General features: G+C 39.5%; 5 protein-coding genes across 16 annotated transcripts; 4 read left to right on the top strand and 1 right to left on the bottom strand.

Moving 5' to 3' along the window:
• Positions 1 to 3,599, top strand: LOC140791854 (protein NDL1-like). The gene is made up of 12 exons (XM_073142541.1): positions 1 to 56; positions 102 to 199; positions 1,163 to 1,262; positions 1,680 to 1,777; positions 1,872 to 1,960; positions 2,095 to 2,155; positions 2,233 to 2,319; positions 2,388 to 2,465; positions 2,551 to 2,607; positions 2,712 to 2,767; positions 2,850 to 2,985; positions 3,132 to 3,599. Exons 2-12 carry the CDS (start codon positions 140 to 142, stop codon positions 3,351 to 3,353), a joined length of 1,044 nt encoding a protein of 347 aa, XP_072998642.1. The 5' UTR covers positions 1 to 56; positions 102 to 139; the 3' UTR covers positions 3,354 to 3,599.
• Positions 3,600 to 8,433: 4,834 nt separating this feature from the next.
• Positions 8,434 to 10,741, top strand: LOC140792719 (peroxisomal membrane protein PMP22-like). The gene is made up of 7 exons (XM_073143880.1): positions 8,434 to 8,581; positions 8,686 to 8,784; positions 9,147 to 9,248; positions 9,559 to 9,634; positions 10,132 to 10,202; positions 10,282 to 10,367; positions 10,458 to 10,741. The coding sequence occupies exons 1-7, from the start codon at positions 8,510 to 8,512 to the stop codon at positions 10,504 to 10,506; spliced, it is 555 nt and encodes a 184-aa protein (XP_072999981.1). The 5' UTR covers positions 8,434 to 8,509; the 3' UTR covers positions 10,507 to 10,741.
• Positions 10,742 to 10,808: 67 nt separating this feature from the next.
• LOC140792718 (probable F-box protein At4g22030) lies at positions 10,809 to 12,364 on the bottom strand. Its single transcript, XM_073143879.1, has one exon. The coding sequence runs from the start codon at positions 12,278 to 12,280 to the stop codon at positions 11,012 to 11,014; it is 1,269 nt and encodes a 422-aa protein (XP_072999980.1). The 5' UTR covers positions 12,281 to 12,364; the 3' UTR covers positions 10,809 to 11,011.
• A 521-nt stretch (positions 12,365 to 12,885) lies between these two features.
• On the top strand, positions 12,886 to 16,774 carry LOC140792720 (mitochondrial carrier protein CoAc2). Its single transcript, XM_073143881.1, has 7 exons — positions 12,886 to 13,214; positions 13,897 to 13,982; positions 14,094 to 14,301; positions 14,684 to 14,810; positions 15,479 to 15,663; positions 15,756 to 15,878; positions 16,284 to 16,774. The coding sequence occupies exons 1-7, from the start codon at positions 13,053 to 13,055 to the stop codon at positions 16,422 to 16,424; spliced, it is 1,032 nt and encodes a 343-aa protein (XP_072999982.1). The 5' UTR covers positions 12,886 to 13,052; the 3' UTR covers positions 16,425 to 16,774.
• Positions 16,775 to 18,297: 1,523 nt separating this feature from the next.
• LOC140793018 (uncharacterized) lies at positions 18,298 to 22,757 on the top strand. 12 transcript variants are annotated; one of them, XM_073144331.1, is made up of 6 exons: positions 18,298 to 18,482; positions 19,609 to 19,689; positions 20,117 to 21,342; positions 21,700 to 22,058; positions 22,147 to 22,207; positions 22,367 to 22,757. In XM_073144331.1, exons 2-6 carry the CDS (start codon positions 19,680 to 19,682, stop codon positions 22,523 to 22,525), a joined length of 1,815 nt encoding a protein of 604 aa, XP_073000432.1. In that variant the 5' UTR covers positions 18,298 to 18,482; positions 19,609 to 19,679; the 3' UTR covers positions 22,526 to 22,757. The 12 variants fall into 12 exon arrangements, with proteins under 12 accessions (XP_073000432.1, XP_073000439.1, XP_073000436.1 ...); XM_073144338.1 differs by having other exon boundaries at positions 18,303 to 18,482; positions 20,138 to 21,342; XM_073144335.1 differs by lacking the exon at positions 18,298 to 18,482 and adding an exon at positions 18,507 to 18,747 and having other exon boundaries at positions 20,138 to 21,342.
• The last annotated feature ends 220 nt before the right edge of the window (positions 22,758 to 22,977 follow it).

Below are 22,977 nucleotides of genomic sequence, written 5' to 3' on the forward strand. Positions count from 1 at the left end.
GAAGCGAGAAAGATGGGAAAAAGAGAGGGGTAGAGAGAGAAGGGGAATAGGGAGGGGAGAGAGAGAGAGAGAGAGACAGAGAGAGAGAGAGAGACAGAGGAGTTCTCGTTCTCGATAGGACGAGAGACTCCTCGAGGTAATGGGAGAATCAAGCGGCTCGGTATCGATTGATGTGGAGAGGATCTCGTTCGGGGGAAAGGTTAGGGTTTTCTCGATCGATTAGGGTGTTGGATTTTTAATGTACTTGTTTCGCTTATTTTGTCGTTGGAGTATGTGAAATCTTGGATCCGATGTAACTGTGTAAACGAGACGTTTCCTTGTACTTTTCTTGCTTCGAGGTCGTCAAAGGGCTCTCATTTGTGTATGGGATTGTAAGCATTGATCATTGAGCTGACCGATGATCAATGGCTTCTTCAGGCTCCAAAATGGTGCCTTTTCTCTTCATTTAACTTGATTTTAATACCAAAATCTTGTTTTTCTAAACATCGTGTTAGTTTTGGTTTATCTGTTGCTTTATTGGTTTCCTTGTGTTGCTTTGCTCCTTGCATTGTGATTCTTCTTTTTTATTTTCCTGCTTACTTTGATGTACTACGGATTGTTTTAGCGATTTCTTTTCGTGGGGTAAAGTGATGTAATGAATGAGTTTCGCTTTTGGGCCATCTTTTCCTGTCCCTCTTTTTGATTAGGTGATATTGTATCTAAGTCATCAATTACTTGGGTCATACCCTTTTGATTCATTAAGGAGGTAGTCTTTTCTTCAAGCATCGGCATCGACGGCATGGTCCTATTAACTCTTAAGTCATCAATAGAGAAGGCATCAATTTATAACTATGAAGAAACTGTGGTAATTGCACTTAATTCGTTCAAGAAGATATGGCGTCTGCTTGTTTCTTAGCTACAAGCTCTAAATATTCTAGAGCTTGGTAGGTTTTTTGATTTAGGTTGAAGCCTTTTCTTTTTTGGTTTGCCTCATGCGTTTTGTTAATCTCTTAAATCTGTTTTGCTAGCATATAACCTGTATGAAAAATCTTGAAACCCTTTATTCCTTCTCTATTCTTATCGGTTTTACAGCAGATGGTGTTCATAAGTATAATACAAAATTATCTTTCTTTACTTTATCTTCTTGGTTACTCAATGGCATAATTTTTTTGGCATTCTGCAGGAACATCACATACAGACAAACCATGGTGCTGTATCTGTTGCTGTTTATGGGGATCAAGATAAGCCTGCACTAATTACCTATCCAGACATAGCTTTAAACTGTAAGTTTGACAATTGTTAGTCTTATATGCTATAAAAATTAGCTGCCTTGTTGCTGTGGTTATACTCTTCAAACTATATGATTTCCAGATAAATACATCAGCGAATAATTATAATTCCAAATTCCCTTTATTATGTTCATGATTATCCACCTCTCTTTCAATTCAGAATCATCTCAGTCTTTAAGGTGTTAATGAGTGTCCACCTTTCTCTTGTTTTATTTTCACATATTATGCTTATTTGTCAAACTGCAGCTGATTTATAATTGATGCTTAAGTTACATGTAGTCTTAGTTGTATTTTACAAGTTATATTGGTCAGATTTAAGTGGATACAATAGGCAACAACTTCTGTGTTATAGTTATTACAGAAGTCCAGAATTTCTGCAACTTATGATGCCTCATCTTATTGGTTGGTCAGATATGTCTTGCTTCCAAGGATTATTCTTTTGTCCGGAAGCTGCCTCTTTGCTACTTCATAATTTCTGCATATATCATATCAGTCCTCCAGGGCATGAGGTCGGTAATTTGATTGCTTTTTCCAATTGCAATTTATCTTGTATATTATTGGTGCTCATGTGATTGTCCCCGTGATTTTGTAAGAACCTTGCAGTTGGGAGCAGCTCCGATTTCTTTAAGAGATCCGGTGCTTTCTGTTGAGGAATTGGCAGATCAAGTTGCAGATGTTCTTGATTTCTTTGGGTAATGCAACATCATACAGTGATTGATTAAGTCTTGCAGTTTGCTCTGTTGAAAGAAGAGATATTATAGAGAAAGCACATCATTGCAATTGTAAGCAAATTATTAACACTTGTTTTCAATTATGCTCTTTCCAGGTTAGGCTCAGTGATGTGCTTGGGGGTGACAGCTGGTGCTTACATTCTTACTCTTTTCGCTGTAGGTGCCCTTCTGTGAGTACTGGGGAGTTCCATTTATAAATTCTTTTTGATTTATGCATCTATACATTGTTGCAGACAAAGTATAGGGAGCGTGTTCTTGGTCTAATACTCGTGTCCCCTTTATGTAAAGCTCCCTCATGGACAGAATGGTTTTATAATAAGGTACCAATCTATATGCACTGATTTTGATTATTGCATTTCTGTGCTGACAAACAGATTGGAATTCTTAGGTTATGCTGAATTTGCTATACTTTTATGGCATGTGTGGCTTGGTCAAGGAAAGCCTACTTCAGCGCTACTTTAGCAAGGTATAGTAGGCTAGGATCACTCTTTTCTGCTATTTGCTTACCAGACTCTTTGCTGTGCACCTCACACTATTCTCTTTCTTGGCAGGAAGTTCGTGGAAGTCCACAAGTTCCTGAATCAGATCTCGTACAAGCCTGTAGAACTGTTAGTATTCTAATCTCTGTTCACAACTGGCATGGGAAAACTCACATAATGCTCTTCTCTGCATATTGTTTGGTAGAATGAAAATTCATTAATTTGGTATGCAGTTGCTGGATGAGAAGCAGAGCACAAATGTGTGGCGGTTTCTTCAATCGATTAATGGGTACGATCAGTATTTTTTTTTTCTGTCAAATGTGAAATCTACTAAAGGGTAGGGTACATGGAGCTGACAAGAACTTAAACAGGAGACATGACTTGACGGAATCACTGAAGAAATTGCAGTGCCGAACGCTAATTTTTGTGGGCGAGAACTCTCTATTCCACTCGGAAGCCATCCATATGACCTCAAAGCTTGACAGAAGATATAGTGCACTGGTTGAGGTAACTTAGGAATTAGTAATTTGTAATCGAGTTTGTGTTTTAGTGAAGATTGGTCTGAATATATTGGATCATGTCTGAGATCTGTCTCTCATCAAGTAGCATATTGGTTTCTTGGTGGTGGGGAACCTCTGTCGAACCAATTGCAGGTCCAAGCGTGTGGGTCAGTTGTGACAGAAGAGCAGCCCCATGCCATGCTGATACCAATGGAGTACTTCCTCATGGGGTATGGACTGTACAGACCATGCCAGCTCAGCTGCAGCCCAAGGAGTCCCCTTAGTCCATCATGCATTTCGCCAGAGCTGCTCTCACCCGAGAGCATGGGAGTGAAGCTGAAGCCCATCAAGACTCGGATCTCTCTCGAAGTTTGAAGAAGGCTTTGAATCATATTTTGTTATATAGATGTGGTTTTGATGGCCGTTTTTGGTTTTGATAATTGAATTACTGGGCTGTAGATAAAAGGAATTTAGATGATCACTAAGGACAGGCAGATATGAGAAAGAAGAGTGGGGTCTAGGGGGACACTATTCTATTTATTTGTTGTCATAACACCTGTAAATGTTTCATTATTTACAACTGAAGAATAAATAACAAGGCTGCTGTGCTGTCCTCAATCATTGGAGATGTGCTCTTTATCTTCTTTCAGTTATTCCACTTAAATTATGCCATTGTTGTGGAGGAAGGTTAATGATGATGATGCTGTCCCTTTAGCTGTGTGGCGGACAGTAGTCATGTTTAAGGATATGATAGAATACAGCATCATATGTAATTGCTATTAGATTAAAGGTGGTGCTGATGCTTTTGTATTGCTTATCTACTGGACGGTGTCGCATTCCTGGTGGATGGATGGGTGGTAAGGGCTGGTGGAATAGGATATAATAGGTACAGCTTCTGGTTTTATATGTGAGAATAGCAATTGCTTGGAATCTTATGAGAATAATTATAAACTCTTCATTAGAAAACAAAGATGTATGCCTTTAGTTTAGGACAGCTCCATCTCTATCAGAGAAGGTGAGCCATTTCCATCAGGCTAAGCGTGCAGGATTTTTGCCAGGAGAGGTACGTGTGCGGTGTACCTAATGCTAATTAATTCTTGGATGGTGAATAGTAATGTTATCATTTTTTATCCAAAAAAATTGAAGAAAGAAAAGTATGTGATCTTTGAGATCTGTCACCCACTCACCCTGATTCAATAAAATTTAGGAGTCAATGGTTCTCTATTGAATCATCATTATTAGCTTTGCTGAACTGTTTTAAGAATTGCTTTCCAATTTTATTGCTCTAAGAAAGAAACTGATATTATGGCTGCACAAGAACAGATAATTTCACGAATAATAATTCATGTCTGAAACTCGATTTGGTTGCAAAACAAGATGAGCTTAAGCACCATCTTAAAGCTTGGTATCTAAACAATTCTAATATTAAAAGTTGTATTTGTAGAAAACGTATTGAGCTTGTATAAAAAAACTTGAACTCGACTTTGGCTAAAGTATGAATATCCTACTTTGTTACCATAACAAGTCTTGAGTACTTCATGAACTCATCAAGGTTACAAGTTGGACTGTTTAGTTTGGAGTTGTCAGTCAAGGAAGTTGATGAGAAAAATAGGCCCAAATAACCAAGATGTTCACATCTCGATCAACCATGTCCAGCCCAAGAAATTTTGGGCTGTGATTAAACTTGTCTCCTTGCTTAACTGTTCATGCCCTATGTGGTACTTACAGGACTTCATGAATTACTAACAAGCATGCAAGTAGATGCTCTTCCCTTTTGCACACATTGCAACAGATGCTATAACTGAAACAAAAGCTAACCAAGTTCCCTTTGCTTGGCCGTCAAGGTAAAGCTATGGGAACTTCTTATTCTGAAGTCAAATACAAGAAAGCCGAATAATGTAATTCTACAATAAGGACCATGTTCAACATCATCAACGAGGAACTGGGAGGGCCTTAAGCAAAGTCTCATGGGAGGACACTGGAATTGTATGGAATTTGCAATCGTTCGACGGCAATCACGCGGCATCATGATCATGATCACCTAAGACTGATTCACTGATAAGCTGAAGAATGACTCTCCCAAGCTGCTCCTCTGCATCACTCCACTCATGTATCTCAGCTTTGATGGCCTCACTGTTGATATGTATAAGCTCCCATAAGGGGTAGTCTTTTCTGGGCATCAAATAGTCCATTTCACTTAGCTTAAATGAAGGACAGTAGTCTCCTTTCCCATCACCAATGTAGATGAACTTCTTCTCCTCTGTGAAAGACGATGCTCTAATCTTTTCGATGATCACGCCCTATATATATGGCAGAGTAATGCCGTGAACCATAACGTTTTACATTACTATCAAAGCAACATTCTAAGCTATGGAGTTACCTTGCACATATTTGGAGGGCAGAGTCTGCAATCATGAGAAGAGGTAGTAAAATCATGGTGAGAGAAAATCCTGAGCCTCCCCTCCTCGTCTACATAGCTTGGATTTGTGTTGATCTCAGAGAAGTGTTCTAATATTCCATGGTGTTTGAGGATGATCTCAATGAAGAAGGTGTTGGCATCACTAACTATCCTTAACTCACACCTGAGAAAACCATCATATGTACATATCAAATGTATGACAAAAGAAAGTGGGACAACAAATATATATATATATATATATATACCCAAGAGCAGAAGCAGATTTGATTGCTGCAATAGTGTTAGGGGACAATGGAACTCTCTCTAAGATGTTTGCAATCTCATCAGTAGATATCCTTTGTGAATGCAACTCACTCATCATTCTGTCCTGTAACATTTGGAATCTTTGTTATCTCGAGGACCCAAAATGATGAAAAGAATACATAAGAAGTCACGAAGAGGTCTAGTGTAATGCATATACTATAGCAGAGTTCCATGACATGGATTCAAGAAGCTCTTGGAATAACTTGGCGCCTCCAAGATTGTCGACAGCCCAGATATCGCTATCGCAGTCGATTATAGTCTTGTCAAAGTCGAAGATTACAACTATTCCAGCCATTTGTATTTATAGAGAAGGATTAATCTCACTGCAACTATCTAATGCAATGAGAAACAGTTTGCAGAACAGATAAGTATGTTTATATATATATATATATATATATGTGTGTGTGTGTGTGTGTGTGTGTGTGTGTGTATGTATGTATGCATGTAATAAAGGGAGCCAAGATTCTTAATTCCAAGAACAATTCAAGAGGAATAGGATAAGTCCTTGGAGGATTTTCTAACCTTTTTTATCCAGTTTGCTATGGCTTTAATGCGGTTGAAAAGGCATAGTATCTTCCCTCCCTTTTCTCGTACGCCAATAACCGCACGTGCCTTTTCCTTTGTTACTTTAATATAGAGTGGTGGCTTAAGATTGAAGAAAATTACTTGTTGTGCATACATTCTTGTTGCTCAGGAGTAGGCACTGAGAATAAAGTTGAGACAAGTGTGGCAATTTCTTCTGCCATGATAATTAGTTTCGATGCTATTCTCGTTATAATTAACACCTCTAAATCTTATTTCAGCAACTCATTTGCATGTGGTTGCTCTTACCGTCTTCTAGGGTTGGGTTTTTTTTTCTCCCCTCCACCTAGGATTTTCTCGGTCTGTGGCGTATGACCAACTATACTCTTAACAAGTTAAATTTAATACGTAAAAAAAATTTTAATTTATAAAATTACCTAAATACTCTCAACCAACTTACTGTTTTTAAGACTCCAGTTTCAACTTTTTATGTCGTTGCCTTCCACCTAAATACTCTCCCGTTCTTAGCGCGATACCGTTGCTCGGCCGTGTGCTGCAAGTAGTCTTGTCGCGCATGGCCAAGCAGTACGGCCCTACCTGTTATTCGTTCCCGACTTCAGACAGGATTATGATCTCAAGATCAATCTAATTTAACCCAAAACCAGATAAAGCTGATCGGAGAAATTGCAAGCTTAGCAAGGAAGAAAGAGATCAGATGGTGGAAGCTTTCAAGCAAGGATTTAGGGAATTTGATCCAGCTCGATAATCAGATACAAACATTGCTTTCTTACTGATGGTTTATGTGATTGTACTCTCGAGGACGAAAATTAAGCATGATGATGCATCAATATCAATGTTCTTACACGCGAGAAACTCTGCATCTGGGGTCCAGACATGTTGTTGTAGCATGAGTTGGCAATTGTTATAGCTGGCTGTGTTTGGCTGATGAGTAGTTATTTCCATGATCTATATTGTGTATTGGCTGCTGATGCAGATGCTGCAGCAAGCTCCAATACCTGGTACTACAAATTGAAGCGATAGTTGATGTATAATTTTTGTAGTCCAATGATGAAAGATGGATCTGAAGTGGCTCTGTGATTTCAACTAGTGCATCGCGATGGAGTAGCAAGTTAACTTAATATTATATTTTTCATTGTAGTGTTATATAACACAGATTATGATCCTATTTTCGCACTATTTCAAAAAAAAAAAAGAAGAAGGAAAAGATGGATCCGAAGTTATGCATCTAAAACTGGGACATAAAAGAGTAGTAGTAGCTTCCACCCCGGGCGTCACTCGAGCCGGACTTTCCTTAAACCTTTTGACCTTAACTTCTGCAACTACCCGATTGGCATCATCTCAACCCTCCTCACCGACGGGGTGCAGGACCTAGTCTTTGTCAACTACAACCAACCCGTGGTGGAGCCTCCTACGTAAAACCTATAGCTTAGGAATGCTCGGTCTGAAAGCGCTCAAGGGCTGGACCGACGTGTGGTGGGCTAAGTTGGAACTCATGTTGTAGTCTCTATTAAAGTTGAGCTGAGCAAGCAACGAAGTGGAGCTCAAGGAGATGTTGTTTTGTGCAATGGTCAACATGATAGGGCAAGTTATACTAAAGCGACGAGTGTTCGAGGCGTGGTGTTCATAGTTGAGCGAGTTTAAGAAGATGGTGGTAGAGTTGATGATTGTAGTTGGGCTTATCAACGTCGGAGACTACTTGCTAGCAGTGGCGTAGATGGATCTGCAAAGGTTGGAGAGGAGGATGTGGGGGTTACATAAGAGGTTTGATAAGCTGCTGAGTAGGAGTTTGCAGAGCACAAAGCGTTGGCCGAGGAAAGTGGAAGGACAAATTGGACCAAAATGAAATTTAGTTCTCTTCCCTTCAATAAAGGCACTTAAGTTATTTTGTAGTTGATGAACTTTGACATGACTGTCACATAAGTAGATTCGTCTGATTTTTTTTACGATAAACTAACGAAAGTGTGACATCAAAAAATTTCTAAAATTTAGGGGTGATAACAGTAAAAATCGGATATATCCAGGGGATTAACCCAAAAAGGACACTCTCCAACAGGAGTATAATAATAAGAGGAAAATGTAGGGTCTAATTATAAAATTGCCTTCGTTTTATAGTCTTCGTGAATCGTGGGGCTTGGCCATAACCTTAGCGGGTCTACTTAGAAGCGGATCTCGCCGGCAGTTGCAGCCGCCCGATATTTAGCGAGAGCGACGCATAAAAATCCAAGAATGCGAGGCCGAAATCCGAGCTCCAGAGGGCGAAGGAGTGATGGGAGGCATAGCGAAGAAGGGATGGGAGCAGTACATGCTTCAACTCCAACTCCATCCCTTAAGAACCAAGGTGGTGCTCCTCTCTCCTCTTCTCTTTTGGGTTCCTTCCCTTCTCTCTAATGGTGGTGGTGGTGGTGGCTGGTTTCCCTCTGGTTCTTTTTCCTCTGGAGACAGGCGATCACTGCGGGAGTACTTGCAGGGATAAGCGACTCGACGGCTCAGAAGCTTTCCGGTATCCCGAGGATTCAGTTGAGGCGGCTGCTTCTCAAAGTGGTAACTTTTATGCTTCTGTTTGAAGTGGTGAAATGATTAGTACTGCTCTTATTATTATTATTATTATTATTATTATTATTATTATTGGGTTTTCAAGATCTTGAATTGGGTTTTGTTTGGAATGTAAGATTGGTAGCTATAAGTCGGTCTTCATGATGGCCAGTGACCAAAATTTGTGTGGGTGTGATATATGGTTTTGTGTATTTATATATGCCAATCTATAGACTCAAATTTTCAGTAGTGCTATGTAAATTCAATCCATGTTCAGATTATTTGACTAATTACCAAGTCCTTTAGGTGATCATTTTTCTCTAGCAATACCATTTAAAACTTCGAGTACTTATCCGGTGCCAATTGTTCAGCTTTTTGGGTTTGCGTATGGTGGACCTTTCGGGCACTTCCTGCATAAATTGTTGGATATCATCTTCAAAGGAAAGAGAGACACGAAGACAGTTGCTAAGAAGGTAGACTACTTTCATATTTTAGAGTAGTGGGTTTTATATGCATCTAGATTTCTTCAAAGGTTATATTATCATCCAAAAATAAGAAGATATAGCAACAAAGACATGTCATCAAGACAATGAAGAAGAAATTTCTGAAAAGCAAAATAACCATCATAAGAAACCTAGAAGATGTATGACATGAAATAGTGCACATTAGGTCCTTGTTTTCAGCAACCAGATCGATATATATATATATATATATGTCAATCATGGAAATCTTCTCATTAAAATGAGCAGATCAGGTAAAATTTTTCAATGTTTTTCTTTTCAGGTTCTATTGGAACAGTTGACATCTTCTCCTTGGAACAATTTGCTCTTTTTGTTCTACTTTGGTTTGGTTGTTGAGAGTAAGTCTGTTGCTATTATAAGTTAAGTGCATTCATATAAATTGGTGGAGTTTTGTTGATATATCGATTGGAGATCTTCAGTCCTTATGGTTATGAGAAAATATAGGTACATGTGGCAAGATACCGTATACTTTTATCTACACTGTGGAGTACTTGATTTTTTTTTTTTTTTTGAGTACTTGATATTTAATTATCCATCAGTGTCTCTTGTGTACTTTCTAATTGCCTGTAGGAAGCCTACCCTCATGTTATTTCATTGAAGTTGGAATACCTGTTTTTATCAATATTTCTGTCTGATAGAATAGCAAATTACCATATGATTGTCTAACAAAGATATGTGGTTGTGAAGAAATCCTTTCTTCTGTCGGCATAGTAGAAAGATCAAAGAGATAATGAGCTTGCTTATCACTCTTTTATTCAGTTGAAGTGCATTCTGCAGAATTGTACGGTATCAAGACTTTTATGTTTATTGACTTCTACATATTTATGTGATGTAGGGAGACCCTGGCCACAGGTTAAGAATAAAATCAAGAAAGAGTATCCCTCAGTGCAATTGACATCATGGATGGTATACAGTTGCTCTAGTATGCGAGATAATTTCGTTAGCATTCACTTCAACTATCTCACATAATTACCTAAATATGCAGTTCTGGCCAGTAGTAGGATGGATAAACCATCGATATATGCCGCTGCAATTTCGCGTTGTATTCCACAGTTTTGTTGCTTGTTCTTGGTATAGTTCTTGCCTGGAATTAGGGTTATCTTCCTATTTTGTTTAATGATAGGTAACATATTTTGGTGGTTATATTTTCTCATGCTTCAGGGGAATATTTTTGAACCTTCGGGCAAGGGCTATTGCTTCGAGTAAATGATGGCTAAAATCAATGGCATGGGCTGTCTCTGGATTCGACCTGGTAGTATAATATTCAAATTTATCCGTTACTCAGTAATGGCGTCTTGTATTTCTGATGCTCTAGTCAAGGTCTTCTTGTTAGTATACTAGCCTCATATCTCATTGGATTTTTCTTTCTTCTTCCTTTAGATGGTTAAATGCAAACCGCTCTAAATGTAAGAGAAATTAATTTTATGCCACCATGTTCTTGTTAATAGTATCTTTATTTTCTAGCAGCAATATTCAATTTGCTGATTTCACATAGCATGTAATTCGGAAATGTTGGAGAGAGATTATTGAAGTTTCTGTTTATAGTGTGCTTGAGATGGTCAAACATCTTCTCATTTTACAGCAAGAGAAAAGATCACAACTTGATGGGAAAAAAAAATAATTTTCCTATTTAAAGTCACTTTACAAAAGAATCAGTTAGTCCTTTAATTGCAGGATGTACATCATGAACATTTTTTTGGAAGAGTGATTAAGAATCAGAACAGCTTCCCGGCAAACTCTTTTATCTCTTCTTGTCTGCATGATGGAGAGGCATAGGAAGCTAACTTCTTAAGCTCGGAAAGACTCCTCCCAAGCTTCAATGCCACCTTCATCTGAAACAACTCCCCGTTCTCCCTCTTCCCCACTTCCCTCTCCTCCAAATTGCCCTCAATCTCCTCCTCCAACTGCCTGTAGAAGCCGCCGCAGTTGCGAAACAACTCAAACACCATCCCAATCTGGCCTCCATGCTCCAATGAGTTCACCGCGGCCGCGAGCACCCCTCCGACGACTGCGACCAATGGCCCGTGAGCCGACGAGCCGATGAAGCCAGTGCCGATCGCCGCTAGGCCGGCTAGCAGAGGACCTGAGACTGCAAGTGTCTTGTTAATGTTCAACACCAACTTGCCCAATCTCACATACTGTTCTTCATCTTTCTCCTTAAGTACATTTAGAACACCCTTCATCTCCTCTTCCAGTTCCTTGCTCCAACCATTACTCCCCATTCCTTTGACTTGTTTCTTATGTTGCATTCTTGGCCACCAACATGTAGGTTCCACTGTCTCCGGGAACTTCTCAAGCATGCCAGGTAGCAGAGGAAGTGGATAAGCTTTTTCAAGAGCAATAACCTTCTCCATGGCGTTCTTTACATCCAACTCTGTGGGTGTTTGATGCCCTAGAATGTGATCAATGTCTCTTCCGAGCTGCTTCCACAACCGGGTTGCATTTCTCTGCTCCTCTGCTAGCTGAGATGGCTGTATCTTGTTGACGATCAGCATCATGCCGCCGGCGGCGGTGAACAGGAGCATGGAGGAGAGCTTGAAGGCTAAGGCATGTGGCGCGGAGGCGTCACCCAGTGTGATGGATGAGACGCCAGCCATGAGCGACGCAGCGAGGGTCATGGAGTTGATGGAGTGGAGGAAGAGGTGATTCCAGTTGTTCCGCTGCGCGCCGATGATGGCGTGCATCTCCGCCCGGTCCGCGACGGTGTCGGCTATGGCGTAGAGCTTGGAGAGCAAGAGCCTGTCTTGGCTCTGTGGTGTCTTGGGTAGTAGCTGGATTTGCTTGGTGGCTGTCTTCTCACCTCTCTGGATCAAGTCATCCTTGGGGAGTCTTCTTGGTAGAGTTGGGAAAGAAATGCCATTGCTTCTAATGTTACTGGGCAATTGGAGACTGACGTGGGATTTCCGGCAATACGCCGCCGGCTTTCTTATTATTGCTGCTGCTGATGATGATGAGAACAAGTTACTAGTCCGTAGAGTAGCCATTTCTGGTAGTGTCTCTCTTCAAATCTCTTAGATTTCTTTCCTCTTTGGCTTTTGGGATTGCTGAAAGTTTTCTTCCTGGTGGAATGCTATGGATATGTCTTTGTGTGATATATATATATATATAGATTCAAGGTTTGGAAGAGATCGTTGTTGACTGGTTCTGGTTTCAACTGTTGCTTCAAAGTAGTTGAATTCGGAGAAAGACCAGGGAAGGAAGTGGTCAATAGTATTGAGCTGGGTTCGAATTTTGGATCGGGCAAACTGTGACCTGGTCGAATTAATATAAAACCTCCAAGTTGGAATTTAAATTTAAACGCTCCTCCGAACCCTTTTTAACTTGTATATGACGTCGGCTGCAAGAAATTCCTAGAGACGGGGCAGCAGGCAATCCAACGCCTCGGAAACCAAAGCCACACGAGTGGCATATAAAGTATGGAACTATATAAGCGCACGATCCCAACTACCACGGGGATGTCAATATCCACAATTCCAGGGGCATTTCTTGGAAACAAAAATTCCTTCCTATCAACTTGCTTCGTTTGCGTTTCCAATTTCGCTTTCCCTTCTCTCTTTTGTCTCAACCAACAGGCAACATAAACAAATCATTACCGTTATTCCCAACATACCCTTCCGTTTGCTCCTCTTCTGCCGTTCTCGTCGTCTTTTCTCTACATCTCGGTCGTCTTCCTCAGCATCCAAGCGCTCCTCTCTCTCTTTCTCCAATGGTCTCTTCCTCTTCTCCTCCTCCTGCTCCTCCTTATACTCGGTAACCATGGAGGAGAAGAGAAGAGGAGAGGAAGGGAGAGGAGGAGTTCCTCATGGGATCGAGGGGTCGATGCCCCTCTTCCTGAAGGAGCTCGTGGCGGGAGGAGTCGCGGGTGGGATCGCAAAGTCCGCCGTCGCCCCGCTCGAGCGAGTCAAGATCCTCTTCCAGGTGCCTAATTCTTAGCTTTTCGGTACATTTTTGTAGTGGGTTCGCGTTTCTTCATAGAAAGTTGGGAGTTTTCTTCTGGGTTTGTTGGGAATACGGTCGGTGCTACGATTTGTTTGGTTTCTTGGATTGTTCTGCAAATCTTCTTGTTGATAAATGGGTATGCTTGAAACTGGGGAATAATTGGTTTTCCCTTCCCTAGTCGGCTTCTCAAAGGGATCAAAGTTTAGGTTTCTTTCTTGAATTCTGTTATTACAACTGGTCGTAGAAAGAATGGTAAACCTTGAGTTCTGCCGTGGTGATTATTGTGCGTTTTCTTGGCAAGATTCTGTAACATATAATTATATTCTTAGATCGAACTTAATAATCAAGAAATTGAGTTAATGGGATGCGTATTGATGATAAGATAAATGAAATTTGTTTTTTTGGAATTGGAAATTGAGCCATTCTTCAGGAGAAAGATATTATGGAGGGACATATGGGTTTCAATTCAAGGTAATGACTGTGATAAAGAGCAAGAAGCAGGCCTGACTGAGGGTGTGGAATATAAGGAAAACCTTGTAAAAGTCATGATCATAAGTATGTTATTAGATATAATGATAAAATAAAATAAGTAAACAGGTTTGCTCTGCTTAATATTTGATCGGGACACTTGAATTTGAAGTTCTCTATTATGTTATTGCAGACAAGAAGAGCAGAATTTCATAGTGTAGGAATAACAGGATCTTTCAGGAAGATCCTACAGACAGAAGGTTTATTAGGGTTCTACAGGTATGAATTTTACACTTACTAATTCAACAAGCTTTCTAGCAAATGAGTGTAACGTTCTCTCTCTTTCCCAGAAAAATGAGGTGCAGTTGGTGATTCTTTCCTTTCTTGTAGGGGAAATGGCGCCAGTGTTGCTCGAATTGTTCCTTATGCAGCTTTGCATTATATGGCTTATGAACAATATCGCCGGTGGATCATACTTGGTTTTCCTGATGTTGGAAGGGGTCCTGTTCTTGATCTTGTGTCAGGGTCAATAGCTGGAGGAACTGCAGTTATTTTCACTTATCCTCTTGATCTAGTTCGTACAAAATTGGCTTATCAGGTTAAATATTTATATCTTATGCTCTTTTGCTTCTCTGCCCTTTTTATGCCTTTTTCCCATCTGTTGTTCGATTGCAACAACTACACTACTACAGCAATGTTAAGAAAGACCAAAGAGATGGTATCGAGTGAAATAATATCAGAAGTGAATGATATGATTAGTTCATTTTGCCAGTAAAAAGGAAAACTATATCAGCTATGGGAAACCTTTTAGATGTCCCAGTTATAGTTTGTTTGTTTTTTTGGGGCAATTGACATACTTGTATAACTTTAGTTGTTTCTTTATCATTGGAAGCCCATAGCCCATAGGAGTATCAAATTTACATTTTGTGCATAGAATTGCCTACTTTTGTTGTATAGTTGATCCAATAATTTTTCTGCAGGTTACAGGATCTTCAAAAATGATGTTCAGAGGACTGTCTCCCACTGAGCAGGTTTATAAAGGTATTCTTGATTGCGTCATAAAGATCTACAGACAAAATGGCTTGAGAGGTCTTTATCGGGGTGTAGGTATGTCTCACTTAATTTAAGTATTGGTGATGAAAATGACTTATCTTCTTGCAGTTGAACAACCTCTTAAATGTTGTCAAACAAGTAATCAATTGCTTGTAATGAACCCTGCCGTGATTATTATGCATGCAGCTTTTGTCAGAGGCCTGAGGCAAATAGGCAATTGACAATTAGTTATAGAGAGGCATCTGTTCTCTGTTCCTTGAGAGATTTACATCTTTAATGTTTGAATTATTTTGGTTCCTTCACTTTACTTTCCTTTTCCTCATAATGAATCCCATCTTTCCTTCCATTTTGGTACTTAGGTAACTGCTTGAAACCCTTGAATATGTATAGTTGATTTGTTGGCAAGCATACATTCAGAAGATGCAAATAATATTCATAAGGGAAAGTTGCTTAGCTCATACATATACATGTGCATAAAATATGCATTGGTTTAGACATGTACACATGCACAAAGATAGAGTGGTACATATTTCAATGTGATTATTGAAAGGTCAAGCACTTGAATGTTGGTTAGTTGGTTTTGATATACTAAGAAATTTTGTTAGGTAATACTTATAGCCACCATCATGATGTTCAAGTTAAAATTTTGTGCATGAGTTTCTTATTTGTTTACTGTGGTTGACTTGTTCCTGGATATATTCACACCAACTTCTTTTACTCAGCTCCATCACTATATGGAATCTTCCCTTACTCTGGTCTTAAGTTCTATTTCTATGAGGAGATGAAGACCCATGTTCCTGAAGAACACAAGAAAGACATTGCCATGAAGCTTGCTTGTGGATCAATTGCTGGTCTATTGGGCCAGACGATAACATATCCACTCGATGTTGTCAGGCGGCAAATGCAGGTATCTCATAATGAATGTTTACTACTCGCTTGCTGTTTATATTACATAAATTGGAACCAAGTGATGCATAATAAAGGGGAAACTATCTCCAGGTACAAAACCTCCCAGCACCTAACCATGCTGTGGTGAAAGGAACATTTGAAAGCCTCATAAGGATTATTCAGGATCAGGGCTGGAGGCAACTTTTTTCAGGACTTAGCATCAACTATTTGAAGGTGAGTAGGTTTTATCATTATTCTTTATAACTTGTCTATTATTCAGGATCGGGGCGGGGGGAATGTTTCCTCACAATTTATGAAATGTATGCCTAGGAGTTAGAATATTTATCACAGCCAGATTTACACGATAAAATTATAAAACAATATTTGTAAAGATGCTCATGTATACTTTTTGTTCATTTTATTCTTCACATAAAATATAGTTTGACAATTTTGCCACCCCCTAGCGGAAGATCTTGACTCTACTACTGGCTGTGAATGTATTATGCATTTTACTGCTCTTTGGATTACTGATGGTTTCATGCTAGATTTTTTTTTTTTTTTTGGGTCAGCACAAATCTTTATTTTGCTTCATTTATATTTAAATTCACTCTTAGTATTTAAAGACAACCCTTCTCTCAGGTCATCCCATCTGTGGCAATTGGATTCACAGTGTATGATGTGATGAAGTCATGGCTTAGGGTTCCATCTCGAGATGAAGTAGCCATTACAGTTTTGACAGAAGAAAGGAATAGCCATCCATCTTCCCTTCGCTCTGGTTAGCAATCAACACATGCCCAGTGTATATTTTCCCAAACGGTTGATCATTCATTCAATATGTAGAACACATTAGCCCGCAAAACTGCAGCCCTACAATTTTGGCTCTAATTTCTTTTATTACTTGAGCATGCTGTTTTAACATCAAGCTGCTAACAATCCAGCAAGAAGCCATGGTGGTCTAAACGTGAATGGGCAATGAAATATTCTTCATTTCTTCTCCGACACAGGAAGATTGAATAGAGCAATTTCTTGCATCTAAGATAGCCTCAAATTTTATGTACAGGCTGTGTATAATTGACATATCATTCTTGAACTCAAGTTATGGTACCATTCATTTATTTGCGGTTGTGCTACTGCCATGATTCTTTAACGTCTCGATCTATCTACTGCTGATTGTTTGCAAAACTTTGTAATTATTTCTACACAAAGTATAGAATTACTGCTCAAGCTTCAGTGCTTCCATTTATAGTACATGGCACACGTCTTGTTCCTGTAGTTTCCTCCGGTGGGAAAATGACAAGGTTATGTTGTTGGCCTTCCGAGCAAACCATATGGTGTGTCGTGTGCTTGTTTGGGGGAACCAAGATGTATCATATGTCTTACCTCGCCATCATCAGCATCAAAGTTCTATCCTAACTGTAACAGTTCAGCTTGGACCACAACCCAGAGATAAAAAATCATTTAACAGATGTGACAGATTCTACTACCCTTAATTGATGCACCTCAGACTATACTTAATGGGCTACAGAGCTGTGTCTGGCTGTGCCAAACGAACAATGTGGAATATGACACTGAAGTGAAGTGGGACTGGGGGAGTTTTCTGATGTTGTCTTGAAAGTGAAAGACTCGAGTTATACTTTGGGTCAGGTCTTTGCATGATTAGATTTCATCTGTCACTTGTTTTGAGAAAAGCCTGCATTATATATAGATCAGGGCATTTTGGCTACTCAAGTTGGGCAGCTTATGATAATCATCTATTGAGACTTGTTGATCACAATTCTCAAAGAATCCCTTCTCTTTTACATTCATCCCCTCTAGAATCAAACTCATTCAAAGGTCCCAGTGCCACAGTATTGCCTCTTGTGAGGAATGGAGATGCACTGCATGTGCTAGCTTACAAATACATGCACTTGAGCAAGGACCTGAACAGTATCAGGTGCAACTGCAGGCCCAGCTTTTTCTTCATTTTCCAAGGCCCCCCCCCCCCCAATTATGGACTTTCTTGCCTTCATTGCACTGTCTTCTTTACTTGCCTTCAATGCGGTTTGTTTCTATTATGCAACTTTCAGACAGTAGCAAACTGACATGGTAAAGGCTAGTCAGATCAAGACTACACCTTTCAAACCACTGGTTACTATAATGTTCAGCCATAAGGCTATATACATTGATCTAAGTAGTATTTTGGACTCGTTCGTTCTCCTTTGTGGTAAGATAGTGTCATCTTGTTTTGAAGTGCTAATGACTGTAAGTATACTAGAAAATGATGCAGTATATATGATATATGTTGTCCTAATCTCTCGCAATTGTGAGCACCAACTTTCCCTAGAACTGGAAGTCATTGAAGTGTAGCAGATAAGCAGGGCAGTTGAACAGAGAGTGAATAACCTTGTGTAAATAAGTAACTCCGTGTTTCTGACCCCATTAAGATATCTCTCAGATCTCCCCGCTAGATTTTGCTGACCTCATCTTGTCCACTTCTTCGTTCCCAATACTGCATTCCTTCTACTGTGGCAGGAAAGAAAAAAGTAGCTCATCCCTCTATACCTTTTCTCTCTGTTTATATAAAATATGTATACCGGTTACATACATATGTATACAAAGGCATAAATCACAAAAGAAATTACTCACCACCAAAAAAAAAGAAAAAAGAAAAAGAAGCAAAGTACTATGTCTGAATGTAGCTGAGAACAGCTGCCCAGAACAGGAAGCCTGCACAGAGATTCCAGATATTTTGGCTGCCACGATCATTGCAGAGAGAAGCAGGTGGAGATGGGGAAGTCTGAGGAGATGAGAGAGAGAAGGGTAAGGGAGAGATGGGGCCCCAAAAGGCTGCACAAAGAGGTAATGCTCTTCCTTCCCCACCCCACCTCACACTTGTCTTGTTTCTCCCCCCACTCCTTATATGTGCCTCCTCTTCTCCCAACCTCCTCTTTATTTCCCTTCCCTTCGGTTTTCTCAATAGCATGGTCTTTGATTGATGGGCTAATGTACCTCTTCTGCTAAAGGTTTTTGGACACCCTCCTCCAAATGTTACTCCTTTTCCCTGTTTTGGGTCTCACCTGTTCTTCCTGTGCTTGTGATTGTTCAAGCAAAAGGTTGTAAAAAGGTAAAAAACTTGCTTGGGTTTTTTCGGTGGGATATCTTGGGCTTGGGGTAGAGTTGGAACTGAGAAGAATGCCCTTATAGGGCCGGGTTGATTTGTTGTGTAAAAGGTGGCCTTTGTTACTGTGTTAGATAGAATAGGAGGGGGGAATGATTGGTTTTCTGTTTAGTTTGAACAGCATTCCTTGTCAATTATAGGAGAATGAGAGCCCATCATCTTTTCATGGATGTGTTTTGAATCATGCCTTGGCTTCAGGGTAAAATCTATATAAAATTATATGCTTTGCTTTGTTGTTTGAAGGCAATGGAAAATTCTATTGTTTCTTGGCACTGATCAATCATGAGGAGATAAAACCCATAAATATTTTATGTGCTTAGTAGTCCCTTGCTTTTGTCATTTGGTTTGCACTGTTGAGGAAGGTAAGCCCCACTATTATTATCAATCAGGAACAATCCCATGTCTAACACTCTAACCATAGCCTTTGGTTTGATGCCCTTAGGAGGAGAGGAGCAAGGTATAGTTCTTCTTTAGCCCTGGGACCCATCCTTTTTGATTTTTGTGCTGAGTGAAAAAACCCAATTCCTTGATCACTCAAAAACAAATGGTTACTTCAAGTAGTCATAGAACTGTATGTTTTGATAATGATGGATGCCAGATAAACTCTGTACGCCCTGTTTTCTTGCTTGTTCTTGGGTTATGAGAAATCACCATCATGTAGGCATTCTATAAGGAAATGCACCACTTCCCATTTTAGGAAGAAAGGTAGCAGATCTTTTCATGTAATTTTTTTTTCACAACAAAGCTAGGAAGTGTGTGCGTTCTACAACCTTGTTCTCAGCTTCATTATTTTGGTTTTGGTTTCAGGATCTCTTCTGGAGGACCTCTTGGTTATCAACTTGGGCCTTTGATGGTCTCAGCAGCCAGCACTTCTTTGAATGCGGCCAGGTTGGTTCCTAAGTTCTTCTTTCATGTGAATGTATATCATTTTGCTTAAATGTGTTGGTCTCTTCACGGGGATGGTTCAAAGTTTCCGCAGTACATGAAGTGGAAATCTCACTCTGCATTATTTTGAACTAAACTACCTTTTCATCTCCCTTCTCCATTCCTGCATTTGTTTAATCCATCCATTTTTGCACCGTTTTCGTTCCCTTTATTGGTTCACAGTGGACATTAAAGGTTACGGATAAACATTATAATGAACCTCTGACCATAGTATGAATTTCATGCAGGTACTTTCGAATCATGATTTTTTCTTTAAATGTTGTACATCCACATCCCTAGCACACTTTATCTTTATGATGCCAAAATTACTGTCTAATTTGATCGAAATTTCTTTTCTTTAAACTTTCTAATTCCTAATTCATAGATCCAGCTTCTTCTGATGCGCTTTCAGGTCCTGGGTCTAATTTAGGTTTAAGAGATCACAACAGCCATAGGCAGACAATGATTGGTGATCAGTTGCTTTCGACATTACAAGTAGAAACCATGAACAACCATTTTGTGACAAATAATGACCTGGACAATGATGAGGTACCATTTTCCTTAGATGTAGCACATAGTGAAAATATCACATTTAGTGGTTCCAATGGAATTAGTGAACCACGAGAACATTTCATGGGAACTTCACTGTCTGCCACTTCGTTGGCCAACCTCTTTTGTGCCACCACTTGTTTACAAGAAAATCTTATCAACATGAACACTGCTTCTGCTTCAATGTTACCTTCAGAAGAGATGAAAACTTCTGTTTCCAGTGATAGCTGTATAAACTCATCACTCACGGCGTCAGTAAATTGTGAATTTGGACCACCAGATAATACAGTTCTTCTGGCAGCCAAAAAAGATGACAAATTGAATAGGGAGCTGGAGTGGGCTTGGAATTATGCTGAAGTTCTAGGCAATCAATTTCCTTCACGGAAGACAGTTAGCTCTGTTTGTCCATCCTATCACGTGATAGGAAGCTCAGAGTCTTCTTGGCACCAAAACCGATCGGATTTGAACTTCTGTCAACCTTTCTATAGCTGTCCGCCAAACAATGAGCTGTCTCTGAGTCTTGGGTTTTACGAGCCTTCTTTTATCAGCATGACTAGTATACCTGATCAGTGCTCTGAAGTAAGCTGCTCTGGTGTAAGCCGTGTTACCTCAAAAGATGGTGCATATCCATCTTCAACAGAATTTCAAGCTTGTTCTCCTCTGTTCCAGCATTCTTTCGATGATGTAACACTAGGAATGGGGCTTGGATCATGGCAAAGGCATCTTAACAATGAGGATATTTCTCTACTCCGTGGTTCTTCCAGGTCACTTCAGTTTTCTCATGTGCTAGTAGGATCAAGGTATCTTCATGTGGCAAAACAAATACTTGCTGAAGTTGCCAGTTATGCACTTGAGGATTTAAATGTTACTGCTGACTCACTTTGTGGAAATGAGGGAAGACCAAAGATGTCTTCTGCTTCAGGTTGCACTACAAAGGGAAATTCATCAGTATGTTCTGATGGCCTGCAAATTTCCACTGGAGAAATTAAATCTCAGGACAATATGGACGGTCAAAATTATCAAGATGCTAATACTAAGAAAAATGAGTTACTAACTATGCTCCACATGGTAAGTTGACCCTATTTTATACTCTCTGGAGTACTAGTTGACATTCTAAATGCTTATAGTTTCTATCCACCATGATAAGACTTTCTCTCTAGTTGCTTGAGAAATGTTATGAAGTCAATAGTATGCAACCTACCTTTTTGCAAGTGCTGCAATCAATTGTCAAAACCTTTCCAGTATCTATCTTATTTGTTACCTTGAACTGTTTCCTTGTTCACTGCTTGGTAAACATATAGTATTTGTAGATGCGTATACCTTGTTCTCTTCATGGTATTGTTATGAAAAACAAAAGAGCTGTGTAAAATCTTCTTTTAGAATGAATGTATGTGTCAAGATACTGGCCTCACTTCGACATTGCAGGTCGACCACAAGTACATTCAGTGTTTGGATCAGATCCGGAATGTCATAAATGAATTTCATAAAGCAACCGAGTTGGGCAGTTCCAACACTCATTTCCGGTTTGCTCATTATGCAATTTCTGGCATCTATAAGAAGTTGAGAGAGAGGATTACTAGTCAAATTGTCTTAACTGCTCAACAACCAAGCACAGAGTACTTGAGTGAGAACGAGAAAAGCTTTGAATCATCATTTATCCAGAAACAATGGGCTTTGCAGCAGATAAAAAAGAATGAGCAGCAATCTTGGAGACCCCAAAGGGGTCTACCAGAAAAATCTGTCTCCGTTTTACGAGCATGGATGTTCCAGAACTTTCTTCACCCGTGAGTTGGTCAAGAAATTACTAGGATAGTTTTTAATTAAGAGTGAGTAACTAGCTCTTTGATTGTTGCATCTCTCATATATCTTCAGGTACCCGAAAGACAGTGAGAAGCAGGTACTCGCAGTAAAAAGTGGATTGACAAGGAGCCAGGTATTCAGAAATCTTGAACACATTCTTCTAAGTTCTAACCGTGGTCTAATTTAGTCGACACTCTTATAAGCACATCAGAGTGTGATTGCCCAGTATTCCTAATGTTCCCTATCACTTTAATAAAATTATGCATGTATGGACTCATATTTTCATGATTAGGTATCTAACTGGTTTATAAATGCTCGAGTACGTCTTTGGAAGCCGATGATTGAGGAGATGTACTCAGAACTCAACAGAAAGAACCGAAGCGAAGATGGATCAAGTGCCGAATGCAGAAGCCATGGAAATACTGGCAACCAGATATTCCAAATGAACTGAAGTGCATAGAATTTGTTCATCAGCTTTAGCTCTATATATTTATCATGCTGATCAAGCAACATGATGATCCATGGCTACTTTGTGATCTAATACATTCAAGTGTGCTTTTCCTCCCATGATTAGATCAGTGAGCTGTTTGAGACAGGACGATCCTTCGATGAGTAGCAGTAGCAATCTGTATGTGATCATCTTTTTTTTTTTATCAATAAAAAGCCCGTAGTTTATAAGCTAATCTTCCTCGATATATCGGTTAAATATTTAGGCTAATTCTTTTAAGAAACGAGCTACAATTAGTCTAAATAATATGCATATTGCACTTTGTTAGATAAAAAGATATGTCACATATTAATCTTAATAGTGTCTACCAAATTGCACTAACAAATTACAAATTACTGGTAAATTAAGTAAGTATTCACACAATCTGTAAGTATTTGTGAGCAGCAGTTAAGAAT

Source organism: Typha latifolia, chromosome 7 (assembly GCF_019914945.1).
Source record: "Typha latifolia isolate L0001 chromosome 7, TyphaL0001v2, whole genome shotgun sequence".
NCBI lineage: Eukaryota > Viridiplantae > Streptophyta > Magnoliopsida > Poales > Typhaceae > Typha > Typha latifolia.